The 19,918-nt window shown below is 41.2% G+C and overlaps 1 protein-coding gene across 3 annotated transcripts in view; it reads left to right on the top strand.

Moving 5' to 3' along the window:
• The window catches only part of LOC134648675 (serine/threonine-protein kinase NLK), a 143,816-nt gene that overhangs the window by 120,433 nt on the left and 3,465 nt on the right, over positions 1-19,918 (top strand). For all 3 annotated transcript variants that reach the window (XR_010096917.1, XM_063503174.1, XM_063503173.1), the window contains exons 4-8: positions 2,270-2,376; positions 11,681-11,849; positions 16,138-16,264; positions 18,069-18,239; positions 18,884-19,103. Coding sequence is in view for 2 of the 3 variants with exons in the window: in XM_063503174.1 (XP_063359244.1) it covers positions 2,270-2,376; positions 11,681-11,849; positions 16,138-16,264; positions 18,069-18,239; positions 18,884-19,103 (794 nt within the window). In the remaining variant the exon portion in view is untranslated. The remainder of the gene's footprint in view (positions 1-2,269; positions 2,377-11,680; positions 11,850-16,137; positions 16,265-18,068; positions 18,240-18,883; positions 19,104-19,918) is intronic.

Below are 19,918 nucleotides of genomic sequence, written 5' to 3'. Positions count from 1 at the left end.
ACGATCCACATTCCACAGATAAAACACAGATGACACGCATTTTGGAATTATTCGAACACAGTGTTGCTAACCCGCGATTTTTCAAATTTGCCGCCTTTTACTACTGACAAGATTTGGTTGACGGACTTTATGTAGTTTTCGGTGTACGTTGCGTGTATCAATTTCCCGTTATTTATTTAACCCAACGCCGCCGTAATATTTCAGTAGCTTACAGCTTATATAATTTTCTCGTTTCTCGCCATCTGCAAGTCTGTAATTTCTTCTGACATCGTTATATTATCTGTAAGAAGAATCGCCATTCGTTACTTGCTTTACTTATCCTAAGTAAGCCCGCAGCTGCTGTAGTTATGCTTATGAATAAGTGAGCGTCAATTATATTCGGCTCTGCGCTAGTTTCCACCTAGCGCTAATGCGTTGGCTGTGCGCCTTTATGGTCGTTATTTAGAGGACTCCCGCGCCTGGTAATGTGCGGTTCCTTCCAGAGTGCTTTCCACCGACGTTTGATCCTGCAAGTGCTTATTGCCTCTGCCTTTAACTCGATAACTTATTCCCCGACTCGCGCCGCGACTACTCAATGAGATCCTCTCGGAGTTACTTGAAAGTTACTCTGCAATTTGAGTCACTTGTTCTTTATTCGTAACGATATCTGCGCCAATTTCCTGCCTTGTCACGTCGCGACCTTTACCGGCAATTGTGTGGTCATTTTCCCTTGTTGCATTAAAAATAAATAACAAGATACCAATTTTCCACAAATCGGTCTTGGAACCTCACTCAGGCCTACCGATGGATATATTGGATATAATATCACGTAATACTCGTAACGCACTAGATTCGTCTCGGAATTTGTAAGCAAACGATATGATTTGTATCAGCATAGGGTTGCCAACCGTACTATATTATATAGTATATAAAATAATAATAATTTTAATTTAATTATATTTTTATTGCTATTAATTGAATCAAGCCATACGCCAATTGTTTATTAATATTAAGTTATCGCGTTCACTTAGTATTATATATATGTAATTCCGTATAATAGACAATCTTGGTTTTATAATGAAATTACAAACGAATTCACAATCAATTACAAATTAACAGCTCATGAATCACTACCTACTCTATTGTGTATAATCAGCAGCAAGTGTCTTAATATAGTTACCTAGTCTATTTCAAATTCTATTCAGGAAAATATAGCTATCTTGATGTGGAATATAAAACTAGTTGAACAATAATCCAGGCTCGAACTGAGCCGCTGTTGCCAGTCGCCCGCTGCCGCTATTCATTATTTAAAGCCGTAATGAATGAACCACCGGCGGATTCGTATCCGAGATGCTTTCATGCACGCTTTAATTACTGTATCACTGACACTTACTTAATTGATAGATTTAAATTCAACGAGAATATCGAATGCGTTCCGGTGCTTGACTCGGAAGATCCTCTGGCTTTTTTGGGTTGTTTTTGCCGATGTGACAGTTGGAATCGTTTTGCGGTCGCGCCTCGCAGCACCGAATAGCCCTGGTGTAATTTTGATAATGGGCACGGGGGGCGTACAGATAAGCGAGATAACACAGTCGAGACGGCGCGGTCCCGGCATTTGCGCCCTACGGTCCTGCGAAGGGTGGAGGGAGGACAAATTCCCGTTGCCCAGGCGCGGCCCACCCTACCGCGCGTGGGTGTTTAAATTGCGCTTTATGTTTGTCACGGATCGTAAGGTTCAATACTTGATTTAGTACGGTATTGTCTTCCAGTACCGTTAACGGTGAGGCGCGCTTAAATCTTTATTTACCTTTATATTGTGCCTAGGCTTTATCGGGAAGCGGTGACCGTGACTCGTGCGAGGGTCAGTAAAAAATAGCTCTCGTCTTTCTCGACCTTCATTGTTGCCTTTGTTCATCTGATATGTCACGATCATGATGTGGTTTGGAGGTATTTGCGCAAATAAAAGAGGAGCAACTTAATCATAAATTATGAGAATGTATTGCAACTGTATAAAAGTAACGATACATATTTGTAAAATAAAATCTTTCTAGCCAAGTTTTATCCTGAACCTCTACTCCGACAACTATCTCTATTATTATACCAGTTATTAATATACAGTATTTTTTAAATATGTCGGTTATACCACCATTGGTTTGATCTTATTTTCTTTTATTTTTAGCTTGTATATCAATGGATATATTTGGTAACAAACTTTATACACAGGATTGCTGCAAACGAACGTTTATCTTTAACCCACCGTGATATATAAACCCTTAACCAGCGCACACAGATACGTGATCACGGAGCTGCTACAGAGCGACCTGCACAAGATCATCGTGTCGCCGCAACATCTCTCCGCCGACCACATCAAAGTCTTCCTCTACCAAATACTCAGAGGTCAGTCCTATAAGTCCTATTTGCATTTCGACTTGCGCTAAACCTTATGGTGATTGCGTTGCCAACAAGGCTGCAAGGCTTGGCTGTCAACTAATTGGGAAATTGAAAGTTAGCTTTACAATTTTTGTCGTGTTTGCGCTTAATGTTTATTTTTAATTGAAGTATAAGAACTTCCTTCTTAAGGCTATGAAATCCCAATGAAATAACTACCCAAATACGGGCATGTCCTAGAATTTGTTTGTTTATTTATAATTCCTTTTAGATTAAAATTGCCATTGACTATCGTTTACTACTGGTATATATTGCTTACATTTTATTTTTCAAGGTAATATAGAAAAGGAGTCTCTTTGATTTGAGCAAAGAACAATGTAACTTTTTCCATACAAAGTGACAGGTTTGTGATTTCTTTTAAATTACGACAAATGCTTTTGCGTTCGTAATAAATTTCATCGATCAAAGTTAGTGTGTATAAAAACTTAATTCATCCTTGTTTAGAAGACAGCTTTTTAAAGCATACTACGTACTAATAATAGTCAGGCTAATTAATCAAACGGTTGTAACTAAACATAAGACTGAACGTATGGTATTGTTATTGTCTCTACAAAAACTCCCAATTCAAACGAATGTCTTCATTAAATGGATGACTTGGACTCCACCCAATACACAATATACTCATGTACGCGATGTGATAAATTGAAATACGAGCAGGTAAAGAGAAATTCAGTGAGAACAGCAGCAAAACTACATTATCTGACTCCCAAAAGATTAATTTAAAAGGTTCATTCACTAATGCAAAACTATAGTCAGGCTTCTTGAACGGTTAAAACGGCAAACTTTTCTCATTAGACTCGGCGCAATCCACTTTGCGTAAGCTCCTTACTATATTGCCACGTACTAAGTTAATGACTCGATTTAAAATAAAAACATGCCAATTCCGCTGAGGTTTACGTTTATTAAAGTAAAAAGCCGGTATTGTGGAGGAGGGTCCTGTACCGTACAACTTGGGCCGTTCGCTCGGGGCTCTGTAAACAACGGCGAAGGTTGATTGCGGGCTGGCCGGCGCTCGCTCCGGTGTCCGCCGATAAATTCAGGTTTAGGCCTGTTATTCTCTCTTCCTGACCGCCGGCGACTGTTCATATAAGCTCAACCAGTATATCTATGATCTACAATTATGTATATTTGCTTCGTTTCCCTCACACGGAATTTAGGTTCGCCTGAGATGAACGCTCGCCGGCGATTACTGGTAACGAAGAATACAACCCTCAGCTCCCGACCCGGCGCCGCGGTGGCGACGTGATGTGCCCGATGCGACCACCTCCGCCACTCCAGAGCTGTAAATCAATCATAACTCGCCATTGCTCATATTTTCCGACTACAACTCGCAATTCCAGAAGAACCAACTAGTACATTCTGTTATGTTACCACGTCGTTATTATATAACCAACACGACTTTACGAGAACTAATTCCACCCTAACATTAAGCGCATTCAAACTGAAGGATGATTATCCCCTAAGCAAAATCCATTTGCAGAATGAAAAGAATCTGCCGGCTGTCCGCTCCCTCTATTATAAATTTGCGCAATTATTCGTGCAGTCCAAAGATATTTCCTGTGAGTGAAGCGCTAAGGGAATGTAGATATATGCGATCGTTAAGCCTCCACTGCTGCCTGTCGCGTTTAATTAAAAACTTTATAGTAACAGCGCCTTGATGGCCCAGCTCTAACTTGTCACGTAGACAGCGAGTCTTCCACAGAATTTTTCATTTCAGGGCGCGATGGCATAACACAGGGCGATAGTTCCGTCCAAATTCCTTAAATGAAACGTGAAATGAATGCCTTTGTTCCATTTCGGCACAAAGAAATGTTACTTTGTTAAACTTTTACACAGAGTGACTGCTACACAAGTACAACTCTACAAATGAAATGCAAATCTCTTCTATTTTTAATTTCGGAAGAATAATAACTCCCATGTTTTAAGCCATGTAGTTTTGTAGATACGGAATTTAAATGTTGGAGCGATCCGCCGGACTGCGCACATCGGTGACATAACAGATAGCTGATGAATTTCATTCCAGTATTGCGTAAGGGATTATTTCGCTAAAAAAACGTGACGCTTTCCGTCCGTCCGTCCGTCCGTCCGTCCGTCTGCTTCAAATTAATAATGTATGCTGTGCAGCCGAGCGTGACGCGAACCGAGTCACCGCACATTTGACATGCGAATGCATATTCTCAAACAAAAAGGACCCCGAGTGACTAATACTTTAAATTTCATAACGCGACCCGAGCGCCTGTGTTCACTTCTGTTTAATCCTGATGAATAACGCGGTATTGGTTCATTAAAAATTAAATCAATTATTCTTAGAGCGCGAGGAAGCGTACAGATTACATCGCAAGCTCGCGAGCATGGCGTCGCCGTAACGAGAGGAATTATGGAAATGCAGCCGTGGTCTCGCGGTGCCTCGACAATTTATGTGCGAGCTTTTTTCGTTCAGGAAATCGCCTCCGACTGAGCGTGTCTGTAATGTAAGCTACCAGGGATTTACTCTGATTAATGTCAATCCCTTATGTTACCTTCGCGCCGGTGCCTTTTAAACTTGTATCGACATTCGTCTCTAACTGGTATGTTAATGAGTAGACGTTGCTTTCTTTCTGTAAAGTTCTAGGACACGTGCACGTCGATAAATAGGATCGTTAAAAAAATAAATGACGTAATTGACACAGCAGACGGATGAGCAGGGCAAGGGTGTAGACGTCAGTCGACGGAAAAACCGCTAAGTGGAAAGTGGCGTCCTGCCGCCGGTGCCGCGTCTATCCCTCCCACTAATGGAATTTGCTTCGAGACATGTCGCCTCCCCGCAGAAAAGGCTGCGTGCGTCTACAAACATGTCTAATATAGCATTTTTCACGTAAAGATAGGAGATTCGTCTCTTCTAGGAGACTCACATTTAACTTCACCTATATATATCCGTGGACGTAGGATCTTCGAATCCAACGCCGAAATCCTTCCCTGTTGGGCTTAGACTATAAATTCTGTAGGTAATTCGTCTCGGACGGCAACGGCGATGTCGTTAAACCTTCTCAGCCAGCGATGTCACTGGCTTAATCCCTTTCCGGTATTTCCACACGTTTCAATATGAGATATTTGGTGTTACCGGTAATGTTTATAAACTTTGTTGTTATTGTTATGCTATTTACCTGTTTTATGAACTTTACATTTACTGGGAATATATGTGATGAAAAATTTGACGAACGACATTGTTTGGAAGGTAGATAGCGTACGAAGTGCTTTATAGGCTACCCAGATTCAGTGTTGCTCAATATTTCACTATGGATCAAACATGATAAGTCCGCGGTTGCCAATATTTCCGAGCCGAGAGCGTAGGCCTTTGAATGATGGTCCGATAAATCTGTGACCTTGGAACAGACTTAGGACACGTAGGTACATGTATCGTATAATACCGAAGTGATCGCCTGCGTACGAATGAATGGTTCTGGAGTGGTATTGCAATCGTTACCGAGTGGAGGCGAGCTATTATCAGCTTAAGTGAGGTTTTTGGTTCCACTTAGCATTTATGGTCGTCGTTGTGCTTGGAAATTCCGCTCTATGATCTTTCAAATTTTAAGAAAAGAAAACCTTGTCTAGAGTTTTCGCTCTATGATCTTTCAAATTTTAAGAAAAGAAAACCTTGTCTAGAGTTTTCAGGGTTCCATTTCGATTTTCAAAAATTTAGGCAAATATCGAATTTACAAGCGCGCAGCCACACAGCGCGCAAAGTCACAGTTGCTCAGGGTCATTTTGACCTTCGACTCGCTTGCTCTCGATAACTAACGGGAATATACGGCCTGGAAAGGTGACGGATAAGTCAAACGGGTCGATGCGTGTGCGCCGGGTCGCCCCGTGGCAGATGGAGCAGCTTTCACAATTAACGACCTAGCGCCCGGCCAGGCCACGCTAATGACAACGCCCTATTTGCTGGAAGCTTTCCAAGAAATTAACAAGTACAGGAGCCCTTGGGATCGCCTCCGCTTCGTGAGGTTCCTATTTACATAATGATAGATTACGTCGGAAATGTAATCAAAGTGATTGAGGCAATTAACCGAATACTTCTGTTGTGTTTTCTGAAAATTAAGCTTTTGAAACGAAAATACTCATAATATATACAGTTTTTGTTTTTTGCTGCGTTACGGGTTGAAGAACGTCAATATTTGATATCACAGTAAAAACATTTCAGATGTGAATTTGTTCTACAACGAAATAAAGACACTTCCAAAATGTGTTGCAAACTTAATTTTATATGGTGTAGAAATTGAGGCTGAAACCAATGCAGCCAGTATGCAGTTCCCATACAAGCTGCGGCTGGTATGCAGTCCGTATTGTTCTAGTTTACAGTCTTTTACTCCTATTAGGAAACCTGTATCTAGTTCCACGACCCTCTTGGGCGTCGGTGCACGCGCTGCGCGTGAGCAAACATCACGGTGTGAAACGATTAACTGTTGCTAGTGTTGCTCTCCATTGTACCTGGAATGTGACCCGTGTGTTTCCAAGGGTATATTCTCTTTGTTTCTGCGGGCCCTGAAGAGTCGAACTGCCGGGCACACCAGTGTAACGCAGCCTCAACAAGTCGACAACCGTAATTATCTAATAGCGCACTTACACTGATTCTGCCCTTTTTTTTGACGGAGTGGGAATGCATTTACGCATGGTGTGTAGGACTCGCCGCTCCTTATCCCTCTCTTGGCGAGAGGGGGGAAGAATTTGGCCCTACCCACTAAACCCACTCCGGCGTTTCACCCTCTTTGCCGTTCGTGAGGGCGCACCCTCTGACTTGCTCGTGCTAGGTGACTCCTGAAAATAACGTTCCATTTTGTAACTTATTACATCAAAATAATGAGTACAATTTATTAAATATTCAAACCAGATACTCCAGGCTAAGAACACCGCGCCGAAGATGCATTCCGCTGTATCACAACACCTGGTTCAACAAACGATGTTTGAAGTTTCAACCGAAACGTGCCATTGTGTGCACTGACGTTATGTTTAAGTCGATAAGGATTTCTTTTACTAAGAAAAGCATTTATAAGTGACAATTCGTTGGATTGTGAAAAGAAAAACCCCATGAATTAATGCCTGTGCGTGACTGCATTAGAAGTTCTCGTAAGGCATATTTATAGATCTGTCATGTCTATACATTTATTTTCAAGCAACCAAGGCCCATAGATACATACCTTAGTAGCTTAAAATAAGGAAACTCACCTTGTATTTATGTGAATCTGTAGAATAAATAAGGCTAAAAGCTCTTTTAAATATGATTTTTATACTGGTTACATTGTATGAAAATGTCAATACAAATTGACCCATTTTTATTGGTCTTTGAGTATAGGTTCATAAGAGTTACATACACTCGAAAAACATGATACCAACAATCAGGTAAAAAGCAGACATTAAACTGTCAACTGTTTCTCGAGTGCAATTAACGTGGCCGGTGCATTGTCCTCGTTGGGCAGGAGCAAGGACTAGCTTCGCGCTCGGGCGCGCGCGCAGGCCGACGACCCGCGGTGTAATGGACCTGCCGCCCGGGCACATCCTGTGCCCAAACTAGCATCGAGAACAACAGTAAAACATAAATCAAACATATATCAGTCTGACATAAATGTCGTTATTGTATATGAGTGAGTATGACAAAAAGGATAGCCCGGAGGTGCTGGCTTGAAGTTACGCTCCAGTTAGTGGTCTCACAAAAGAGGATGCCGAAGACCCTGCAAAGTAAAGGAGAAAAGTTCGAAAGCGGACCCTGAGTTCGCGTTGTGACCGTAGCTGGGTTAACCGCTAGAGAGATATACGCATACTACGAATATTGTATCTCCTAATGTCATCACACTAAACAAACATCACTTTCCTGTCGCAGAGCCTACATTACTTTGCTCGACGCTCGTCATGGTAATAGCCACCCATGAATTCAAGTTTGGGGTGTGGAAGACCCTGCTGAAACAATTTCTTATCCTCTAGCCGCTCATACGTCAAATCTTGCCAAGCAAAATGAAATTTTATTTTGTCAACACAAAGTTCAAATTAGAATGGAACAGGAGACCTTTTTATAGGTCTGTGGGCGGTTAGAGGTTAAAGCCACAACCGTGTGGGAGTGATCATTCATGGTTACAGAAAACACATTGTTGAACGGTGCACTTTCTTCAAGATAACAATATTTAATAGCTTTTTAACAATCACAAAGGTTTATAAACCTTTTGATTTACCATTCGCTATGAATTTAAAATCGTTTTAGCAAATTGCTCGTTAAATTGTTGTAAATTCAAAGCTAATTACCTCGCGTCGTACGAGACACTTTGCTTTTACAGTTATTGGACATGCTGACGCTAACACATATGCCTTTAATTAAAATAATTACAACAACGACCATGCACGGCTTTCTATAAAATCCAGCCTAGTTCATTTACCACATTTGACAGCCGTTTCTATTTGAAAGTCGAGTAAGCTGGCGAAAACTGTGCCCCGCTGGGAAATTAAACTGTACGCGAAGAGTTGGCGTTAATTTGTTATGGCGCATCACCGGGCGGAGACCCGTGCCGTAGTTTACTTTGTGTTACAGTTCTTGCATTTACGAAGGCACTGATTCTATTCTGATCATAATGCCGTAAGGCGAATGTGATGCTCCCGATCCTGTCAGGAACTGAAACTAGGGTTGAATTTTTGTATTTTTTTGTATGGCATTTTCTTTTAAGTAATTATCTTTGTACCTACTCATTAACATTATATGTAGGTGGCACATTTTATTAGGTACTGATTTTCTGTCATTTATCATTGTCATTTCTATGAGTTACTGACTGATTATGCCAACAACATAATATTTCAAATGCCTGTGTGACATTAATTCTTAGATTTTGTAATTTAATGATACCAAATAATTTTAGTTACATAGTTTAATGTAATTTAATTACTAAATGAATGACGACATATTTATAATTGTAATCTTTTCGTATGTAAAGTGTGCTAAACAGAAAATGACATGTAACGCTTGTTATCAATAAAGTATAAACTCACGCGGTTAGAAGATGCTGATGTCAACAGACCACGGGGACAACGCCGTCCTCGAAACGTCGGAGGTAAATCTTAAAACTTAGATACGCGATAAAGTCCCGTTGTACAATTTAATAATGTGTAAAAACCGTGAAAGTTTAAATCAGTGAAAGTATAAACGATTGATTGATTGATTGATTGATCATGTACAAGAAGGATCTAAAGGAATTTGATTTATGTGCCATATCGTATCTTGTCACAACGACAATCAATATGAAAGCCACACATAAATGAAATTCCTTGACTGTACATGGTAGTTGCTATTAAGATTTATAATAGCAACTTCAATATTCAATTCGAAGACCGTAGCATAAAGGCTTTTATGTTTTACTATAAGATGATTTGATGTAGTATATGTGCTTTGTTATTGGAAATCTTAAGCTGTCGTGTCGGTAACATTACAAAAGCACACAGATTAACCTCAAGTCGTTCCAAGGGCTGTTCTGATTTTCGTAATTCCGGCGTCACAAATTTAATCTCCCAGCAACATTTCTATGTAACGTGCTGTCACGCCGACTTGAATGCAAAAACATTCACGTACTTTCCTTTCAGTTTACCTCAGTCCCCTGGCGTACCCCGGTTCTCCGTCGCCATTATTCAAGCTTCGTTAAAGCAAAGGGCTGGGGCGAGAGACACGTCACGTCTAATGAGCTATACTTGCTCCCTACGTATTTATTATGTAAAGAGTACGGCTAGAATCTGGCACTCTCCTACAAAAGCGATTTACATTTGGAGCGCAACGCTACTCGTTATTTATTGTTCTTGTTCGAATAATGGTCGGGCCTCGTTAGCTAGTTAACCTGGATTGTGATACCCTACGCTTCTAATGATCTAATCCACCAGCGTATCTTCCTTAGCCATTTGTAAACAGTTTTGATTTACTACGAAGAAGGAACATATCAAGTTATCAACACATCAAAAGGATATGTGGTATCTCTCATATCAAAAGACTTAACAGGATGTGTGAGGCGGTGGTAGCTATATTAAAACTTGATATTGCGGTACCTAATGAGTCAATAAAGCGTGTTAGGTAAATCCACATGGCTTTATCACGATGAAAAAGGTAAATCGCTTTATTATATCAAACACATTTTCCTTCCGCGTCTTGGCGACGTCTAGCTAGCTAGTATCGACCAAACATAAGTAGTTATCGCCGGATTAGCGGCGACCCGCGTAACAAAATAGAATTCTCCTCATATCTAGCTGCGTGCTGCCCAAAAGTGGTTAGCGGTTAGCAGAAGATTCGCATACAATCACCTTGGTTGCTGATAGCGCTTGTACAATTAGGTATATTAAATTGATTGGTCCATTAGCGACGTATCAATTTTCAATGATGCCCGCAATTTAGTGCGGCGCATATTATCATAACATACGTAAGACACGCACATTCCAATCGTATCAAAAATATAACGCAGCTTTTAGTTTTATCGTTTTACTATTATGTTGCTAATTAGGCAGATAATACGTCTAGTTAATCAATTGGTGATGCATCGACTCATATAGAGCATTATACAGCTATTAAAACATTTATTAATAAAATGTAATTAGTCCACGATACGCATCCAAAAGAATCGTCATTTTTATCGAGTCTACTGTGATACATTGTGCGGTAGTAGAGTCACTTTTACGGGAAATAGCGCTTAAGTGTGGCTCTCAAGCGTCGTCGGCATTGCGTCAGTATAGTTATTACACCCCGGACTCGGTGTTATTACTGCAACGTTATAGCCCCTTCTTATAGCATACGTCTCCTCTTATCCTACTGACCATGGTCATATCTGTGGTCATAAATCCGACGGGATTGTATGGCCAGCTCCGACGGTTCGCAATATTTAGTGTTATTTCATTATTTATTATTTAGATTAATGTGGTATTCATTAATTATGAAATAATTTAGAGGGACCTGGAATATTGTACTTCATTTTAATATTGAACTATGATAGAATCTCTTACAGTCTATGTAAACATGAAAATAAAAACCGGAATTGTTAATAAAACTATAATGTCATATCCATATCACGAAACCAAGTAAAACAAACTGAAATTGGCACTAGAGTTGACTAGAGGTCTTCTTGGTCACTTTTTCTCCTACAGATAATAAAAGTTTTTACAGGACAATATAAGGTTATACTCGTATTCTTTTCGAACTTTTATTAGTTAAGTACTAATCAAAATAACCATTTGGGCAAAAATCAACTCTAAGTTCTGTTAACAGGTCTAAAGTATCTACACTCGGCTCGGATCCTGCACCGCGACATCAAGCCCGGCAACCTCCTGGTGAACAGCAACTGCGTGCTAAAGATATGCGACTTCGGCCTCGCCAGGGTCGAGGAGCCGGATGCCAGCAAGAACATGACGCAGGAGGTGGTCACGCAGTACTACAGGTCAGTAACAAGTGTACCGTAGCCTCCTGGTGAACAGCAACTGCGTACTGAAGATATGCGACTTAGGCCTCGCCAGGGTCGAGGAGCCGGACGCCAGCAAGAACATGACGCAGGAGGTGGTACTATAGGTCAGTGATGAGTGACGAGACTGTAAAATGTCCACACACAGAATTTACTATAGCAATATTCTATTGTCATGAATTTCGCCACGGTCCAAGACCTTGCCCGAAAACGCACAAAGAGGCACATGTTAATGCCGGCATGGCTCCCTACTTCAGCTGCCACAAATGCGGTCGCAAATGCCGGTCCCGCATTAGCCACGAGAGACGTTGTTCTTCGCATACAGATGCTGTTTAAATCATCTGTCAAGATGTTAAAGGCCTTCAGATTATTCTATTGTCAAGAAGAAGAGGATATGCGATATTTTAGGCTCTTCCTTGCGTAACTATAATTATTAACGCTACATGGGTATAGCTGACTGTAAATACACATTGTATTACTCACTTGACTGTGAAGGCCAGTACTTACAATATTAATATTTAATTGTAATCAAATCTTCTCAGATTTACAAATCAAATACACAGCTCAAAATACTTGGAATATGTCTATAATACCTATTTCGAGTAGGTACTTAAAACTATCCCCAGAAATTTTATTGCGACGAGATTGGCATAAATCCCAGTTCTAGGCCTTACAAAAGTTATAAAAAACTGTGAAAGTAATAAACTCTAAAGTCTCATTGAAGTAATATTGTTAAGCAGTACTGTAGTTCGATAAAACTTTTCCACTTGCATAACCAAAGGGTTATTTGTGTAGGTGTCTAACTTGAATTTGATATTGCGGACTTAAAAAGTAATATAAACTTGTCCTAAAAAAGTTTTCGGGATAACATTTCCTGGTCGATACGGTAGAAGGAAAGTTGAGTCAGTGCGCGGTGCTGCTTCTGTGTTACGTAAATATTCATCAGTTATGGTGAAATATATTTATTTTATTTTATTATGGAAATATATCATATATAATACCTATTGACCAATATAATAATAATAATAGAGCACCTACGAGCAAAACGATCTGAGACATAACATCATTTATCAAATCATGTTTGGATTCTTAAAGTTTGTATGCCGCTCGTGTTATGTACAGTCAGCAGCAGAACTTGCTAAGCGGGCGAGTTGTTCACAATTACCTTGACACGCTCTTATACTCTAAATCTAAACAATAAAGTCGCGTCAAGATCATTTCGAACTTCTGCTGCTGCTGTGTCCTGTGTCACAAGTAAGTGCTAATTGCTATCACTGCTACAGGAGTATTCTTTTAGGATAGTGTAGTGCAAAGCTCCCAGCCCCTTGTACAGAGGAATGTGTGTTTAAATAAATTATAAACTAAAGCTACCACTAAGAACAAAGTTACATACTAGTCTAATACCTTTAAACGAGCAATTCTTGTTTATTTATATATATATTTCGGGGATCTCGGAAACGGCTCTAACGATTTCGATGAAAGTATATGGGGGTTTTCGGGGGCAAAAAATCGATCTAGCTAGGTCTTATCTCTGGGAAAACGCGCATTTTCGAGTTTTTATATGTTTTCCGAGCGAAGCTCGGTCACCCAGATATTAATAATAACGCGTGCAATACTACTACAAATTTCAGAGATGGTAAGTATTAATAAATACACGTGCATGCTTAAGCAACATGAGAAACCCGCGCGTCCCCTTGCGCAAGGTCACAACTTCAGTTTCCGCATGTGAGGATATTGACTTGTTTTCGACGGCCCGATTCGGAGCCAACGTGACGAATCCCGCGAAGCGTAAACCGCGCTGAATGTATGACCTTTGCTTCGTTGGCCGCGGAAAGTAGGCCGCGGTGCGTCCGTCGCGGCCTGTGATTACAAAGCTGTATAAAAAGTGTTTAAAAACCATTTCAATGCTGCATACTGGCTTTGAAAGCCCTTTGAATTGGTGTTAACCGAGTCATGTAAAAATCATAAAACTAGTGGCTCTGTGAGCTGTAGACCTCGCGAGCATAGCTTATTGGGACCGTGCACGATGATAGCGCCCCACAGCGGTTTGATCAATCAACAATACAAAGATTTTAATTTATTAAAAAAAACGAAGTTTAAGTGAAAAAAAAAATACAAAAAGTTATGTCTTACTGGGGATCGAACCCAGACTTTCTTTGTGCAAACAAAAAAAGCGATTGTTTACAAAATGCGCCATGATAGTTCTTAACTAAGCTGACGAAATTCGGCTACTCATTCTCGAATACAAACTAAATATTTAAATACCGCCTAAACCAGCAATACAATTTTTCTGCATTTTTTGCCATTTACTATGTAAATATGTCTCAAAAAGAAAATACTCTTATGATATCGATACGACTATTTGTTTAAGCGCGAGGTATCACAACTCCTCCATTTTTGAAAATTTCCAAAAACGGGATCGACATAAAAAATTATTTACTCATAGAATCTGGTCACAAAATTTCACAAGAATCGGTTGAGAATTGTGACCTGTAGAGGAGAACATCCGGACATACAAAAGCAAAATGCCCGAGTCAAAACGTAGACCTTCGCTACGCTTCGGTCAACTAGAAAAATGGCAGTGCCGCCTCTAACAAAACATGCCTGTTCGAATATCCTTCAGAGAAAGTAACTTTAGGCATAAAGGGATATATATTGCTGATCTCCCAATGTCGGAGATTCTGCTCTCCAATACTTGCACAAAACATTTGTAAAGTTCCAATTTACTAGCAATGTTCTTTGCCCAACCCTTTTTCTAGTTTATCTAGGGACCCACCACCTCATACATTTACGTAAGGAGAGTTTTGTTTCGCCCTACCTCCATTAGGTACGTGGCTCTAAAAGGTTATGGACCGATTTCGTTTTGGCATCTATCTCAAATACCAACAAAGTCTATCCTTAATTTAATGATATACCTTATAAGAAGAATCAAATTCTTTAGCACTTCTCATTACGGCAAATTATATCGTGCTAATAAATAATATGTCGATAACATCAGGGTTCATTCGCTCTCAACTCTTAAGCGCCCAGCAATGAACCGGGAAAGGTGAAATTAATTAATGTCATTCCTGCCAAATGTATCATGTACTCATGCTGATGGGCGATCGACTTGACTGTGTCGTAATCCAATAAAATCCAATCACAAATTTTCCCGTTTAATCACACAAACGGGTCTACCGTGATGTAATTTCATTGTTTTTACCTTAAATTCCAACGTTTCTCGCTGGTGCAACTCAGGTAAAAACAATCCCATCAAAAACATTACATGTAAAAAGGTGCAAGTCTCGCAACGCTTCTACTACAAAAAAGTTTTCAGATGTAATGTGAAACCAAGTCGGTTATTTTAATCAGTGCCAGGGGGTGTTAAAACCGTATCAATAAGATATCTTTTGTGGCGTAAAGCCAATGGTAGTGAACTGTAGATGCTGTGCCTATGCTATACTGACCTAAAGGAAGGTGACTGGGCTTACCGGTAGTTTTGCGTTCCAGGAAGGCAGAAGCTTCTGCGGGTTGATGGCTGCTTCCTAATAGTTCGTTGCACGCACTTGAATTAAGGTTTACGGTTTTACTTGCGAATTAGGACATCATTTTCTTCGCGATTTTGCGGTGACACTGAATCTGTCAAGTTGTTGTTTTTCAGACCTTTTTTCCTGTGTCGCCGGCCAGTAGCCTCGTTACCACCAATAAGAGTATAGCAGTATTAAGGCGGAATGCTAAACATCTTTAATTTGTAATACGTATAATGACTGCCATTAAAAATATATAAGGATTACAAACTTACTTATGCAGTTCTTAGATCTTTAAAACGTGACTGATATTGTGATATTGCAATATTTTTAGGTTTTCTATGGCTTGATAAGCTGAAAACTAACTTATGTTTAAAATTTGAAGCTTGTGGGTATGCTAGAAGTACCTTAGAATTATGACGATCGTAAGTGAGTGTGTCAGTGTCAAACTAAAGGAACTTTGATGTACAATAATTCTTAAACTACAAGTTCAAATTGAATGTTTTTCAGAATCTTAAGCATGTTAAGTCCTATATATTACTGAAAATTCAGGGATCTAGCTTCAGCCAGCAAAATTACAGGTCGTCGATGGCCTGAATCGCTTCGAGAAAAGGATGGTACGGGCGGTTTTGCTCGACTTGGCGGGGGCACTGCCGTGCCCCCAGATGAAACTATATCGCGGTAGACCCGTTTGTCTGATTAAATATGTGTACAAAACGCGAGAGTTTAAAGTATTAAATTTTCCCGTTGATAATTTCCAGGGCACCTGAGATCCTAATGGGCGCCAACCACTACACGGCGGCCGTGGACGTGTGGTCGGTCGGCTGCATATTCGGCGAGCTGCTCGGCAGGAGGATCCTCTTCCAGGCTCAGAGTCCAGTGCAGCAGGTATGTCTGGGACCAGCGAGCAGATTCCATGTTTAAACACGCGGGCCCAACGAAATGACACGCTACAACTTGCTATAGGGGACTGCTAGCCTGAATTTGACTGGTTTAAATAAGAACCAACCAGAAATATAAAATACCTATATGTCGTACTAGTTTTGTGAGAGATTCAAATCGATCGGATATTGTCCCTTAACGAAGGGTTAAACACTGTGACATAAAAATAAGAAATGACGGTGCAGCCATAGCTAACCCGTCTACCTCCACCCTGCACTAGCGCCATGTTTTTGTTGTTGCTCATTCTGTTTTTTTATAATTTTACATTTTTGATAATTAAACGTGATTATACATATAAAAATAAGAAATCTGTACTTTTAGAGAAACTATTTGTATACCAAGGCAGTAAGGCGGCAAGGGATTATGACCAGCGATGTAGAAAACTTGATTCGTGTGCCTTTGACCCGTACCTACGATAAATATCTCCTCTCTCAACATTCTTTATTTTACTGGTCTAAATGCATAAGTAAGTGCACTTTTATGCAGGTACCTACTTATTAAAGTTATCGTTCAAGCCATCGGAGAAACACGCACGTTTTTAAATATGCATATTTTGCAAAAGCTATCAACGGGTAGGCAGTGGATGTCAAACTATTTACTATGAAGTAGATAATTTAGATAGGGCTTATGTTATGTTAATGGGAATAACGATTGTATATCCCTTACAAGCACTGGCTTCGTACACGTCTTTCTATAATTAAAAGTTAACAACGAATAAAAAGTTGGCGTGGCGAAGTTCTGAAGATTGACATTGTAGGGTAGTGTAACTAGTATTCTAAAGTAGCAAGACATCGTGTGACTAGCTAAATATAGGCTGCGGACAACCGCTAGATGTCTATCTTCATTTTGCACATTTCACTTCTAATTTAGAATGTAGTACGAAATTATACGTCTAGCTTTAAGTATAAAATTCTATGACATATAGGTGTTTGGTAGCGATGTAAATAAAACTTTTGTCAAGAACGCCGTTACGTAATTTTGAAATAAATTAATATTTGTAAAATAGCCGAGATTGCTTAGTGTTGTAATAAAACGACAGTTAACGTTTTTATAAAGACTTCAATCCCCACATCACTTTATCACCTACTTGTCGACTCTGTCAATCTTCATTGAATGTCTACACTTCCAGAACATCTCACAAATGAAATCGTCGGGAACATACCACGATGTTACAAATCGCCGATATCGTAATGTCTGATAAAAATCGAATCTCGATCGAGGCTATGTAATGTAATAGCTGAATTTTCGTGTCATAAAATGCAAATGCTACCCGGTGAAATGAAAAATATAATATCGTTATGAATGCTACCTCTAAAAAATCTGTAATATTATATTAACTTATTACAATGATATTATATAACCATAGATAGGTTATACTCGTACTTGAGGAGCACAAAAAATACTTCCATATTTATTTCTGTGCCTACGAAGAAATCTGTTATTTTTGATTAGTTTTCTCATTCCATCCATCTTTGTCACACTCGTTGTTAAACATAAGGTCGTCTCTTTCTCTTTCGGTGTGCGGGAGCTTGTTAGCACGTGCACATTTCTCGCTTGTCCAGCCGCGACTAAAGGAAACTTGTCCAATTTGTCACAAGGTAAGCGCTTCAATTTTGGAACGCCTATAACCTATCTTGAGTTATAAATCATTGATTTATTATTGTTAATAATACTTTTATTTTTAAGAAGTATTGAAGTACTTGTAAAATGTACTTATTTTATCAATAAAGATCTGTATAACTGTTTCCAGTTGGAGTTGATAACGGAGCTGCTCGGCACGCCGTCGTTGGAAGACATGCGGCACGCGTGCGCGGGCGCGCGCGCGCACATGCTGCGCCGCGCGCCGCGCCCACCCGCGCTCGCCGCGCTCTACACGCTCTCCGTGCAGGCCACGCACGAGGCCGTGCATCTGCTCGCTCAGGTGGGGATCCAGCTGTTACGTGCTGCGACCAACGGGTCGACCTATTTGTTAAGGGGCAGGGGCACCAACCACTGGCCTCCTTCTGCGAAGAGGTCATGTAGCAGAAGGAGAGGGTGCGAGAAGCGGCTGCTGCCGCGCTTCCTCTCCGACGCAGGCGGCAAAGTCGAAGGCGGAGAGCGTATGCTCGCCTCAGGCCCTAGTGGGGTCAGCGGGTACCGAGCCCGGATTGCATGGCCCCACACACGTCGTAGGGGGGGATCTGATTCCCTCCTGCATAGTGTGGGTGTCCAGGCGATAAGCCGGGGCTGCCGGAGGGCGCCGTGGTGGAATGACATCGATCCCAGTGCGCCCTCACGAACGGAAAAGAGGGTGAAATGCCGGAGTGGTATTAGTGGGTAGGGCCAAATTCTCCTCCCCTCTCGCCAAGAGAGGGATAAGGAGCGGCGAGTCCCTCACACCGTACGTAAATGCATTCCCACTCCGTCAAAAAAAAAAGGGGGCACCACCCACAGTTAACAGACTACTAGATAACGTGCCGCAGCAGAGCGTGCTCCCATACAATAAGATTTAGCGAACGCTGTGACAGACAGTTTGGTGCAACCAACCGTAAATCGCTTTAACATTGGTCCGTTTCCCCATTCCAGATGCTAGTGTTCGACCCGGCGAAGCGCATCTCGGTGGTGGACGCGCTGGCGCACCCGTACCTGGAGGAGGGGCGGCTGCGCTACCACTCGTGCATGTGCCTGTGCTGCTACAGCGCGCCGCCCGCCGCGAGGCACTACTCGCCCGACCTGGAGCCCGTCGCGCAGCAGCCCTTCCACGACGGCTGGGAGCGCAAGCTCACCTCCGTACACCAGGTCAAAGGTACGGCTTGTCTACACGTTCAGGAGCCCTGTCCTCAAAGCGAAAGACCCCGTATCTATGGCGGTTATCATCCTGCTCCACTGGTAATCCAACTAGACTGAGCTTAGGCGCACCCGTACCTGGAGGGGCGGCTGCGCTACCACTCGTGCATGTGCCTGTGCTGCTACATCGCGCCGCCCGCCGCGAGGCACTACTCGCCCGACCTGGAGCCCGTCGCGCAAGCGGAAGCTCACCTCCGTGCACCAGGTCAAAGGTACGCGCACGCACGGCTTGTCTACACACACACATTTAGAAGCCCTGTTGTCAAAGCGAAAGAAGACCCACACTTATCACACTATCCAAAAACATTATTCTTCAATTTGGGCATTTTACAATGCACTTATGATATCAAAATCTACCACCGGTTCTAACCCTACCCCACAACCCCGGGAAGATACCGGCGGCTGTATGTGTCTTATTCTGAAAGATAGCTAAAATATGCTCGTCCTATTATGTATTTTCGTTCACTTAACCTGCTCTAGTTTTCCATCCAACCGAAATACATACACTTAATGGGCCTCTTGCTAGATTTATTTGGTAGTAGCTAGCTGCCAGTACTGCAAAAGCAACAAAATCATTATTTTAAGTACTTGTGATGTTGTTACCGTGGTCTTCCTTTCCATTCTAGTGCTCCAGTATATTTATAAGTTGTCTTTAGTTTTTTTAAAGTTGAAATGGCCATATCAAATGAAGGCATAGGTCCATTAAACAGCCAAACAGATGATCAGTACTTATTATTATAATGTTGGTACCGCGACTATTTAGGTGTCTCAAAT

Source organism: Cydia amplana, chromosome 6, assembly GCF_948474715.1.
Source record: "Cydia amplana chromosome 6, ilCydAmpl1.1, whole genome shotgun sequence".
NCBI lineage: Eukaryota > Metazoa > Arthropoda > Insecta > Lepidoptera > Tortricidae > Cydia > Cydia amplana.
Note: the sequence above shows the minus strand (reverse complement) of the source record. Positions and strands in the feature narration are given on the sequence as shown.